Source organism: Echinops telfairi, unplaced genomic scaffold, assembly GCF_000313985.2.
Source record: "Echinops telfairi isolate 266 unplaced genomic scaffold, ASM31398v2 ScPeMD7_2010;HRSCAF=2546, whole genome shotgun sequence".
NCBI lineage: Eukaryota > Metazoa > Chordata > Mammalia > Afrosoricida > Tenrecidae > Echinops > Echinops telfairi.
Genome location: NW_022105908.1, coordinates 8,486,347 through 8,499,171, shown reverse-complemented (window position 1 = coordinate 8,499,171; position 12,825 = coordinate 8,486,347). Strand labels below are relative to the sequence as shown.

The following is a 12,825-nucleotide window of genomic DNA, read 5'->3' as shown; positions in this document are numbered from 1 at the left end:
ATTAAAGGGTAATTTTCTCTTTTGAGTCAGTGTTGGTTTTATTTCCCAAATAGTTAGCTCATCCAAATTATGTGGGTTTTTCTTCATAATTTCGATTATCCTTTTATGTCTGTAGCACCTTCAATGGTAATTTAGCTTTCATTACTCACATTGATAATTTTGAGGGTGTTTTTTTTCCAGAATAACTTTTTATTTATGAATATTTTTATTAGAGGGTTCTTACATCTATCACAATCCATATTCATCCATTTTTGTCAAACACATTTGTACATATGCTGCCATCATTTTCAAATCATTTTCTACTTGAGCCCTTGATATCTGCTCATTTTTTCCCATCCCTCATGAACCCCTGGTAAGCTATATCTTACATTGTCCTGTTGCCCTTCACCCACTTTTCTGTTCTTCGTCCTCCTGGGAGGGGGTTATATGTTGATCGTTGTGATAATTTTATCTTGATCAATCTTGCTAAGGGTTTACTTTCTCAAAGAATCTTTTATCATTGATTGCTTTCAATTTCTTGGAGATCTTGACTTTCTTTTAGAGGTATGAATTATGATTACGGATTCTGGCTTATAATCACCTCTGAAATGAGCATTGGTGGCACAATGGGTTAAACATTAGGCCCCAAACAGCAAGCCTATCAGCTCTCCCTGGAGAATGATTATTTGGAAAGCCTATGGAGCAGTTCTAGTGTGTCCTGTTAAGGGTCTTTCTAATTCAAGACCTATTTGACAGCAGTGGGTTTCCCTCCAAACACTAGAAACGTATCATTTAGAGTAAAATGTGTTCTAATTTCTCTTGTAACTTTTCCTTCATAGTTTACATATTCACTTATTTGAGTGTTCCAGATACTGCATTGCTACTGACTTCCAAATTAATTTCTTATGGCTAAAATACAGTGTGAAATTTACTGAGACCAGTTATATGGCTCATCTTTATGGTCTACCCTCATGAGTTTCACGTGAATAAAAAGTTTACTGAGTATAATATTCTATAAGTGCTATTAGGGCCTAGGTAGTTGATAGTGTTGACATCTTCATCCCTGTTATTTCCCTGAAGCAGTGTTAAATATCAACCTATACTTATTTCTGTAGGATTGTTTCACACTCACTTTTGCTAAGTATATTTTGAAGCTCTATTAAGTGCATTTATATTTATTCCCAACTAGATGCCCCTCATTCCTTATGACTCTCTGCTAATAAGTCCTTGTCTTCAAGTAGATTTTACTAATATAGGCCACCCCAAATTTATGACTATTCTTTGCAGGTTACATCTTTTTCACAGGACTGGGCAAGCGTTTCATTCTGTTGTACACAGAGCTGCTGAGTAGGTATCGACCGCATGGCACCTAACATATTTGCCTATTCTTTCATCTTCTAACAATTAGTGTATTTATTTGTACTGAATGTGATTCTTTGTTATTTGAAAAGATGTATACACCTTTTAATTATATTTAGTTCACTTATTGTATTATCAGTAGTATGAACCTTGGAGCCGTGCAATTCCACTTATCCATGACCTCTGTAATACAATATTGGAGAACAGATCAGATTTTTTAGGTAACTTTAAACTATATATACTTGTGCATAAGCCAAGTTTCGCAGCACACGTTTAACACGGTTTTTGTGGTAAAATCAGGTGCCAGCTGATATTCGGGTCACCTTATACTCGAGTATATACGGTAGTTTTAAAAAGATGTGGTTTGGCATTTTGGTTTCATAGTCATTTCATGGCATTTTGAGCATTAAAATTGTGAACAAAACAGGTTTGAGGGAAACAATGGTGCTTATTGCAACCCTTCGTTCAGTATAAAGAAGTTCTACATAAATTTATTGATCTTTGCACCCAATATTAGATTGACAATGACAACACATTTCTCTTAAAACTTCCACTTCTCAGCTAAAGAATTTGGTATCAGATATCAGATTCAAATTTTACAACTTAATCTGTCTCCACAGCCTGCATCAATAGACCTACTAGTTATGTTGTGTCTGAGTGTAAGCGGGGAGAGTTGATATCAGAACACACAAGAGAACCTTCCATCTAGTTTTGTAGACAACAGCACCGAGAAGTTGAAAGGATAGTAACCTTACAGACTGTCAACTATGAAAAACTCTACAGCAGCAGCAGACACTGAAAAGCAATGCAGTCTAGGGCATACCAACAAGGACAGTATCACTTAAGGCGACTTAGTAACACCAAGGGTGTAACTGCACAACTGGAGAACTACTGGTCTTAACAAGCCTTATAATTATCGTTAGAAACATAAAACATAAAACCAAATAAAAGATTTAAGTAACAGCGGTAATAATTGTGTGTGCTTAAAGGGTATCATTCATGTGATACATGCTTTGCTTCCCAGTAGAGACATTCTATCAAGTTGGTGAGAGTTCTCCAAATAAGTTCAATAGACTTATGTTAAGACAACATGTGTATTGAAAGTAGCAATTTTATTTGAGTTAAAATTATTTACAAAAACCCAAAGACATACTTCATGAAACTGGTACAAACTATTTTTTTCCTGCCGTTGGCTTTTGCTCCAAAGATCACAGCTGAGAAATACTGTATAAAATAAAAATAGGATTGGATTCAGAAAAGTACTCTACTGCTCTAATTTCCAATTGGCAATATTTACAGAAATATTTACAGTGGAAAAAAAGGTTACTTTAAAACTTTAATTTGCAAGTCAGCCTCAAGTACCCTAAAATGCAGAGTTCTCTGAGGGTTAAAAACACACAAATGCACTGCAGTTTGTGAGGTGATTTCTCCCCCATCCCCACACCAAAACCTGCATCTCAATTAGTGCTTGACAATTAGTTATTACAAAAACAAAAGGAAAACTGTTAAACACTGAGGTAAATCAATTTTCAAATGATTACCAGTGTAACAGAAAAAAAAAAAGTTTGCCCTGATTGTTCTAAACCAAATGTTTTTTGTAATATTCCTTACCATCTGCCACAAGTAATTTTTAACCAAAGTCTGTTCCTTTTCTAAAATTCAATCATTAATAAATATCAATGTACTTTTCCATTAAAATATAGTTAGGTAACGTAATCTTAAGGATCTCATTTTCATGATAGGCTCATTAAAAAAACTGTTTAAGTAGCTTTTATTCTCAGGGCAAATACAATCTTAGAATCTTTCCAAAGTTACACTGGCACACTATGTTCTTCAAAGGTGGTAAGTAGGGGTTGGGGTGGATAGTTTAAAAGGAAGAAGGAAACAATTTGCCTGGAATCAGTTACTTCCTTATAGATTTCCCAACAATCTGCATTATCAAAAATAGGAAGACAATAGAAGGCAGCCACTGCATTAAAAAACATTACAGCTGGCACTGATACAAGAGCCCCGATTTGTCACTTTATACAAGGAAATAACAAAGTCTAAATGGGTATTAGACTTTTAGCTATATTCCCCAATACACACCAAACTAATTTTTATGGCTTCAAGTTTTACAAACCCAATGAAGAAACATGATGTAACTACCGTAAAGTATTTAAAGTTTTTAATGAAATTATCTCTGGAAAGCCTGTAATTTAGCCAAAATAAAAAAAGAAAATCAAGTAGAACCAGTGGTCAGAAGAATAATGCAAGAAAAATTTGCAATGTTGTGAACTTAAACTCACACAGTGTTTGGTGTGTTCTACAACTGTCTCCCAAACACCACACTGGTCGATGCGCAAAGAAGGCGAACAAATAAAAGGATCTGCTCGAACCAGCAATTTAAGGCTTTGCACTGTGCACCTGATCCTGTCACTCTTTAGGAGAACATACCTGTTCTCTGGAAACCTGAATTCCACATTGGTGTTTTAGCTTCCCTACATTTATCGAACTGAACATTAGAAAATATATTTAGAGAGTTTCCCCTCAAAACCTAACAATGTTTCAAGGACCTCAAGTGTAAACTACCCTGGGTTTGTTTATTTTTGCTTCATCCTTTAAGAGGGCACATCACCTTATATTAATTATATTCCTTCGAATTTGTTTTCTTGCACCTATAGCTACTGACACATTATATGAAATTGAGTATATTCATGGTCTCCAAAGTGAAAAATAGTCCAACAACCCAAACCTAATCAATTATAAAAAAATATACTATTAATCCCTTGTGTCTTTGGATTCCATCTAGTTTTAAATATAGATAATAGTTCAGGGAACAACAAGCCAAAAAATTCACAAAATTATTAAAAGCTTTATTTACGATTGGAATCATTCAACAACAACAAAAAAGCAAAAGCAAATGAGCCTGAAAAAGGAACTAAGCTGTTGTCTAGAATGTCCTCAGAACATTCAATACCTCAGTAGCTAAGCTGCCTTTGCACCTGGCTGGCATGACAACAGTGGCTCAACATACACAGCAGTTGCACTAACAGCAGCACAAATTATCCCCTTAAAACTTGCCCAGAATATAGCAAGAATACAAGGGGAGGGTATAAACTCTGCCAAAGTAAGTGTATTTAAATACTGCATGGAATTGTTAACAGCCTGAACCTTTCCCCTCATTTTTGATAGGTGCAGATTGTGATGTAGTAACTGTCATTTAGCAAATGCAGAATGCATGACGAAGAAATCAGGTGGCCTTAAGAAATCCAAACACGAATGATACTGATGACTGTTCGTGATAGTTCTTCCAGGAAGAGCTTCTTCCGTGACTTCTCTTTGTCTAAGGGCAGCCCCGCATTACTGAGTACCTGAAGCAAAGGGAAGCAGCTAGCAATGTTCCAAGTACTCAATCACTCGAGAGATGGATTTCTGGCCCGTGGTTCCAACAGCACACTGAAAGGGGAAAATGACGGTTAATACTTGAGAAACCAACCTTTTAAAATGTACTATACTATACCGAGCGCTACATACTCATCAAAGCACATTAAGATTAAATTTCTGGGTTTTAATACATAATTGGTACATTTTGACATTATAAATAACAATTATTCTAAAGACAAAGAATTAAGAGAATCCTTTTTAGTTTTCACTCATTATGCCCGTTATTTATATTTCTAGATCATTAATGTATTTTACTTAACAGCTTTTAGTTGCAATTAAAACTACTTACAGTAAGATTCATGAAGCTGAGGAATTTTTTGAGCATCTCTGTCATTATTGAAAAGTCCCCTTCTGGCAGATATTCTCGAACAGTGGTCACATTGATCTGAGCAAATAGAAAACATGAGCTTGCACCTTGCACCGTGTTGGTTTTAAGAGTATATCCTGTTACAAACCTGCAAGGTCCTTAAACTCCAAACTAACATTCAGTTTCCCTTTCCACATTCATCATTGTTAATGTGTGAGAGGGGGACTGGGAAGGAGAGGGAAGGGAAAGGTGTGTGTGGGTGTGGGGGTATCCTTTCTCTATCCCGTTCAGCATCAAAAAAGGGAGGGGGGAAGGTAATGCCAGCCAGCTAAGGCTACAAAGAAACATTTGTAGGCATATGATAGGGCTCCAGAGAGATCATGGAAAACAAAATGAAAGACTGTGGAATTTTTTTCCACAAAATTTTGACGCCCCCTTATATACTCTCTCTTCTGAAACACTTTGGGCCTGATGTGGTTTTCAATATTTTGTCTTTTAAAAAAAATTATTTTGTTGGGTGTGAAAATTCCACAAAATTTTGACGCCCCCTTATATACTCTCTCTTCTGAAACACTTTGGGCCTGATCTGGTTTTCAATATTTTGTCTTTAAAAAAAAATTATTTTGTTGGGTGTGAAAATTCCACAAAATTTTGACGCCCCCTTATATACTCTCTCTTCTGAAACACTTTGGGCCTGATCTGGTTTTCAATATTTTGTCTTTTAAAAAAAATTATTTTGTTGGGTGTGTGTCTACCTCCCTTTTCAATGCCCGAAGAGAACACAGTATTTTTCCTTTTGTTGTTAAAGATATAGGTAAACTATAAACTAGTCCAGCATAAGAAGAACATGCAACCTGCCTAGAAAACTGTTGTTTCATGATTATTTTTTGAAAAAGTTAAAACATCTGAAAGAGTAAAAGGAACAGCTCTTCTCAAAAGGTTCATGTTCATCTACACTACAGTTTTTGGTGGAAGCAGAGAATGACAGACTGCATATGATCCCTCCTACCCACTTTTGAAATTCTAAGAAAAGTAAAATAAATGGGATACAGCTATAGTTCCAGGGAGAAGCTCAACAAAATGTTGCTAAAGTAGCCATGTGCTAATGTATAATTCATCAATCACCTATATTCAAACTAAGCCTCCCACCAAAAGTCACCACAGGCCCAAAGTACAAATTCATTTCTAAGTAAAAAAATCTTGCTGTTATTTCTTGGAAATTTTATACACACACACACACACACACGCATCAGCAATGTTTGATTTGACCCAGAGTTAAAGAAAAGCTGGATTTAAAAATGTCACCTTCATAGAGTTTCTGGGAAAGCAGCACCGCAGAGCAGTAGGAAGAAATGGTTCTGGTGACTGTGTAGACAAGTGGTCCTCAACCTTCCTAATGCTGCAACCCTTTTATACAGTTCCTCATGCTGAGGTGACCCCCCTCCCCAACCTAACATTATTTTCATTGCTACTTCATAACTGCAATTTTGCTACTGTTATGCAGACGGCCCTTTCACAGGCGTCGCCCGACCTCCAAGGAGGTCGTGACCCACAGGTTGAGAACTGCCGCTGACAAGTCCACTGACAAGTCTACATTTAGAAAAGAATTAAACCGCTAGATTCTATGTTTGGGATGAAAGTACTTCATTAGCCCCAATCAAATTACAATCTATTAACACTACAGAATAAAACAGTGAGAGGGCTGCTGGGAAGGACGGTCATTCATTGACTTGTAAACACAGGGAACCAGGTAGAAAAACAAAAAGGCTTGTAAAAGAAAACTGAAGATATAATGGGGCAGAGAGTAACAGAAACAGAACCACCAGAATCAGAAGGCCGCCGTACTGTGAAGAATGTAGTTGTGTCTGTCACTGAATAGATTATACAGAAATGGCTGAACAGGCACTGACTGTTGCAACTGCTCTCAGGTGTCTTTTGCAGTCAAGAAGGGACTCACCACCCGCAAACAGCAAGCAGTTTATTTGGAAAGGAAGGAAAAGGACCTGCTGCGGCAGGTGTAGACTCGGGTGAGCTGCTGCTTGATGCACTGTGTACTGGGGCTTTCATCAGGTGCAGGCTACTTGCCCTGTTGGTGTCCAGGTTACACACAGACCAGCACTGGGTCTGCTCCTATTACTCAGGTCTAATCATAAATCTGGTCATGCTCTCCCCTCAGCTGGGTCTTGCACAGTCACAGACAGGGAAGTACGCATGCAAAAGGTCAGCAGAACAAGTCTTTGGTTTGTTGATTTTGGAGGTTAGAATCAGCGCAGGGGTGCGCTGCCGGCAGGCTTGAGATTTGAATCGTCCTGGCTGTTGGGATCTCCCTTCACAGACATCCTGATGCTCTGAATGCTTCTCACAGGACCTCTTTGTCCTCACTCTGCCCATGGGCTCACAATCGACCCCTCTCACTACTGCAATAAAGCATTAGTGTTTTAAAAAGATGTGAAAAAAGCACGAGCTGTTTGGGAAATTAAAAGTATCCTCGGGCTATCAGGAATACAAGGCTTGGAAATTCGAAACAGTCTTAACTCAGGGGCCTTGCAATTAAAAAAATTTTTTTTTAAGTCATCAATTCCCTAAACGAGCAGCAATTTACAGGAAAGAGTTATTGGATCAGAATTGATTTTATAGTGGCAACGAGAAAGAATCCAGGAACACAGAATCAGGGAACAGGAAGGGCAGGACAACCTGGGGAGACTGACCTTGTAACGCAGCAGGTGCACAGTGGTAAAAACTAGTGGTGGACAATGGAAATGAGACTGGATACTCCTTAGCTGCCTCTGCCCACTACTCAAACACACTGCAGCATCAACAGGAAACAACCACCTGCTTTCTTGTCTCTGTAACTTACGTCGGGAAAGCCAATTTCCTTTAAATCTGGAGATATCAGCTTGCTTTTTTTTTGGGGGGGGGGGCTGTTTGTTAATCATAATCCTTCAGGCAATGAAGATAATTTAGACCCAACTTCCTAATATTCCCAACGACTTATGAACCTTATAATCTTTTCAGAGACCAGCAATAAAAACACAAGTAGGAATTCATAACATGTGAAGATGGCCCAAGTTGCATCACTTGTGGTTATAACACAAGTTAATTTCAATAAATTAGACAGTGAGATGCAGAGCTTGCAAGACCTCCTGTGGCAATGATAATTCCAGTCTGGAAACTGCTAGCAGTCGTGCCAGAAAAGGCCACGATGACCTGGCAGTAGGGTGGAGAGAGCAGACCTTGACAGAGATGCAAGCACGAACGGAACAGAAGAGAGACTAGAAAAATGAGAAGGACTGAGGATTAAATACAAAAACAACAATACAGACAACCAAAAAAGCACACGTGTGGGTGACCCTACTTACAAGGAATAAGCATTATAACACCTCTTACTAAATTCTTCCTGTTATCCTTTCACTCTTTTCATCCAATCCCCCAGCTTCTAAAAAAAGATAGACTTTAGACCTTTTCCCCTATTAAAACTAACCCATCACTCTTTCTTAGGGGCTCCATAGGTCTAATGAATGACTAAGATTACGTTGCTAGATGAAACCCAGCAAGTAGCTCAACAGGAGAAAGGCCTGGCGATCTGTTCCTGTAAAGATTTCAGCCCAGGAAACTCTATATAGGGACAGTTTTGCCAGGTGACTATTATTTTAGAATCAACTCAATAGCATTTAACAATCCTTCTTTCTTGCTTTGTGAATATTAATTTTTAAACATCCCTTACGAGGACTTGAAGCATTTGCTGATGAAGGTCAAGGATTGCAGCCTTCAGTATGGATTACAGCTCATTGTAAAGACAACCAACATCCTCACAGCTGGACCAACAGACAACATCATGATAAATGAAGAAAAGGTTGAAGTTGTCAAGGATTTTGTTTTGCTTGGATCCACAATCAATGCTCATGGAAATAGCAGTCAAAAGATCAAAAGACATACTCCACTAGGTAAACCTGCTGCAGAAGACCTCTTTAGAGTACTGAAAAGGAAGGATGCTTCTTTGAGGACTAAGGTAACCCCACCCAAGCCATGGTATTTTCAACTGCCTCATATGCATATGAAAGTTGGATGAGTAAAAAGACTTAAGAAAAATCAATGCAGCATATGATTTGTAGGGCCGTAGAAAAATACTCAAAAGTACCATGGACTGCTAAAAGGAAAAACCAATTTGTCTTGGAAGAAGTATGGTCAGAGCACTCCTTAGAGGCAAGGATGGCAAGACTTCGTCTTAAACATGTAGGACATGTTCTCAAGAGAAACCCGTCCCTGAAGACGGACACTGTGTTTGGTAAAGAAGAAGGGCATTAAGCAAGAAGGCAGCCCCCGAGGAGCGGGATGGCCACAGTGGCTGCAACAATGTGCTCACTCAGAGCAACAACTCCGCGGACGGTGCAGGACTGGGCAGTGTTTCACTCTGTTGTGCGTAAGGTCAGTAGTGGGTGGAACTGACAGGATGACACTTACCACCACCACCACAACTACCACCACCCATTTTAAAGGCAACACTCAAAATTACCCTCTTCATTAACTAATTAGACTCATCTTTCTGTTACTCGCATAGAAAAACGATCCCAATAATAACCTTCTAATTCTGTGCTGAGTCAAACTGCTTTGAATTTGCACATTTATCTTAAGTACAAAATGATGACTTCAACCACTCAGAGTAATTGGTTTTCTAGCCAGTGGTTGGTTCAGGCAAAAGCATACAACCTAAGGCTAGCTAATGAGACCATCTCCTACAAAGGGAGGTTCTAAAGAATGTTCATCATTATCATTATTTTAAATCATTTTATTCAGGGCTCATACAACTCATCACAATCCACACACACATCAATTGTGTAAAGCACATTGTACATTCATTGCCCTCATCATTCTCAAAACATTTGCTCTCCAATTACTGGCATCAGCTCCTCATTTTTCCCCCTCCTTTCCCCCTCCCCCCTCCCTCATGAACCCTTGATAATTTATAAATTATTTTGTCATATCGTGCACTAGTACGAAACACATAGCAACAGCCAGCACGGGACATTGGAGAGAGCTAATAAAGGATAAAACAACATGAAGAAAACTGTAGAGTTTAAAGATGAACATTATCCAAGTCTTGATGACATAACTGGAATGATGAATTAAGTTATATAAGACTTGTCTATTGTGTTTAAGCCAACTGAGGCTATGCTTTATAAGTTTATATGTTTCCTTAACCCCAGCCATATATGAATGGAGCACTCCCATCCGATCCAAAGCACACTTACTTTGAAATGCACCTTGGCAAACTTCAACAATCGAATGAAAGTTTTAAATACCATAAGGTTTACCATGATTTTAAATTCAATTTTATGTATGTAAATATTCCTCCCTCTCAACATTAGAAGCTCTCTGATACTCTTAATTTTCAAAATAGTATTTTTTATATTACCAACATCCTAATTCTGAAAAGTACATTCAGTTCTATATAGTTAAGAATCATTTCATCTCAGTCCAAGTCTTATTTAGTAAATCCTCCACTGGAGGTGTTCAGTGTGTTGAAAAATAAAGCTAAGTAATTTAAAAGAAGCTATTAAAAGTCTGAATTTTTCTTGCTTATTCTTTCATCATGAACAAAAAAGGCCTTTAAAAAGTTAAACGATATAGTCAGTCAAAAGTCTGAAACATCATAAATAGGAAAAAGTGTGAATATTCACTGAATGATTTACTTACCGGACTCTCCTGGCACAGACAACCAAGAAGCAGTGCTGTGTATGAGGCCACGATGCAATCTTCCATGTGTTTGCCAGCATGCTGAAGGGCTGAAAACATTTACATAATTATAACAGTATTCCCAAAATAAAAATCCCCATAATAAATTATTTTTGTTGTATTTTCTTTATGATTGCCAGACATCAACCAACAAGACTAGAACATTTGGAAATGCACATGTAAAATGGTCACCTAATACAAATTAATAAAAAGTAACTCAATGTAGGACCACTGACCTACATTGAAGAGCTAAACTCTCAAATTTCTTAGAAGATGACACAGAAATAAATCTTCATGATGCTGGATTAGGCAATAGTTTCTTATATAACTATAACAGCATATATGATAAAAGAAAAAATACTTATAAATTATATTTGACCAAAATAAAAATCCTGTATGCTTCAAAAGACACCATCAGACTTGCAGAATCAAATTTTCAAATCATGTGAGTGATATGGGACTTGTATTGAGTATATATAAACACATAACACAATAGCAAAAAGGACAAATAATTTTATTTGAAATCTAAAATAGGAAAACGATTTCGAAGAACATTTCTCTATAGAGATATAAAAATTGATTAAGCACATGAAAAGATACTGAACCTTAGAAGCCATGAAATCACAATGAGCTATCACTTTATACTTACTACAATGATGAAAACAAAAATAAACTTAAAGAGAAAAATTATAACGTGTCTTACTAACATTAAGGAGAAATTGAAATCTCTCAGTATGTTGCTGGTGGAACTGCAAAATGCTGCGGCTGCTGTAGAAAAGAGTTTGGTAGTCCCTCAAAAGAAGTTAATAGACTACCCATGCGACCTAGCAATCTCATTCCTAACTATATACTCAAGAGAAACGAAAACATGTCCATACAACGACTTATATACGAGTGTTCACAGCAGATTTATAATAAACAAAAGGGCAAATGTTCATTAATGAATAAACAAATACATCTGTAACTTGGGCTAATTAATCATGAAAGTACTGTGTCAAGAAGACATCCCCACAGCTAGAGGCAGATCTACAATTCAGGAAATGCCTGAATTGCCGATCACTGAGAACTATTAAAAATGTTAAGTGTGAAAGCTTGAGTTAAGTAGTAGTTTCTTATTGTACTTTTTTGTTCCATTAGCAATCCTCCCCTCTTTCCGTGGCCCCATCTCTACTAACAGCGCTCAAACTACCAGGAAAACCACCTAGCACAACTAAAATAAGAGGACCAGGTAAAGCGGGACACCATTGACTGGGGTGGGGGTGGGGGAGAAGGGGTGGGAGGGGGGTTCTTGATTAAAATTTGGTCTATATGGAACAACAAAAATTTCATAGAATGCAAAAATAGTATTGTAATATATATTTTGATTTCAACATAAATACAAATTACAAATATAATACATTAAAAGATTATGTATAGTGTTTTATTCTTTAGCACATTTCTTATTTGAGTGAATTTTTTTTAGCAGATTGCTGTCGTTTAAAAGGTCATGAAAATTTTCATGAGAATTTGTTAAATTATATTTCACACACGAAATGGCTTTCAAAGTCTCAACACTTAATTGTGAATTTTCTGATGTCCACACTTTATTTACCGTAGAAAAAACGTGTTCAGTCGCAGCATTCTACAATTTTTAGTGCATTATTGTATGGAACATGGTTTGTTTCAAAATGATGAAATATTTCTAACCATTTGTTCTGTATTGTGATTTTTGCCGATGCCCAAGATTTAACCTTTTCCTTATCAATACATATTTTTTAAATAATGAAACCTCATTAAAAAGATCATTTTCAGAAATATTACTGTATAGGAAATTTTCTGTGTAATATAATTGAATGATTTTTGCACATCATTCCAGTACTGCCTGCTAAATTCAAGAAAATTTACGTATTTAGAAATAAATAAATTACTAACCTAAAAAAAAAAAAAAACCCCATCCCCAAAGACCACTGAAGTTATGAATTGTCTAGATTTGCCAGTACTTCCATTGGAAATCACTCTTTCCCTGGGAACTTTTCCTTTAA

General features: G+C 37.0%; 1 protein-coding gene across 3 annotated transcripts in view; it reads right to left on the bottom strand.

The window, feature by feature from the left end:
- Positions 1-2,431: 2,431 nt before the first annotated feature.
- The window catches only part of WAPL (WAPL cohesin release factor), an 85,171-nt gene continuing 74,777 nt past the window's right edge, over positions 2,432-12,825 (bottom strand). For 2 of the 3 annotated variants that reach the window (XM_045293379.1, XM_045293382.1), the window contains 3 exons: positions 10,766-10,854; positions 5,054-5,149; positions 2,432-4,776 (listed from right to left, as the gene is read on the bottom strand). In XM_045293379.1, coding sequence (XP_045149314.1) covers positions 4,711-4,776; positions 5,054-5,149; positions 10,766-10,854 — 251 coding nt within the window. In that variant the 3' untranslated portion in view covers positions 2,432-4,710. The remainder of the gene's footprint in view (positions 4,777-5,053; positions 5,150-10,765; positions 10,855-12,825) is intronic. The other variant, XM_045293380.1, reaches the window with a different exon arrangement.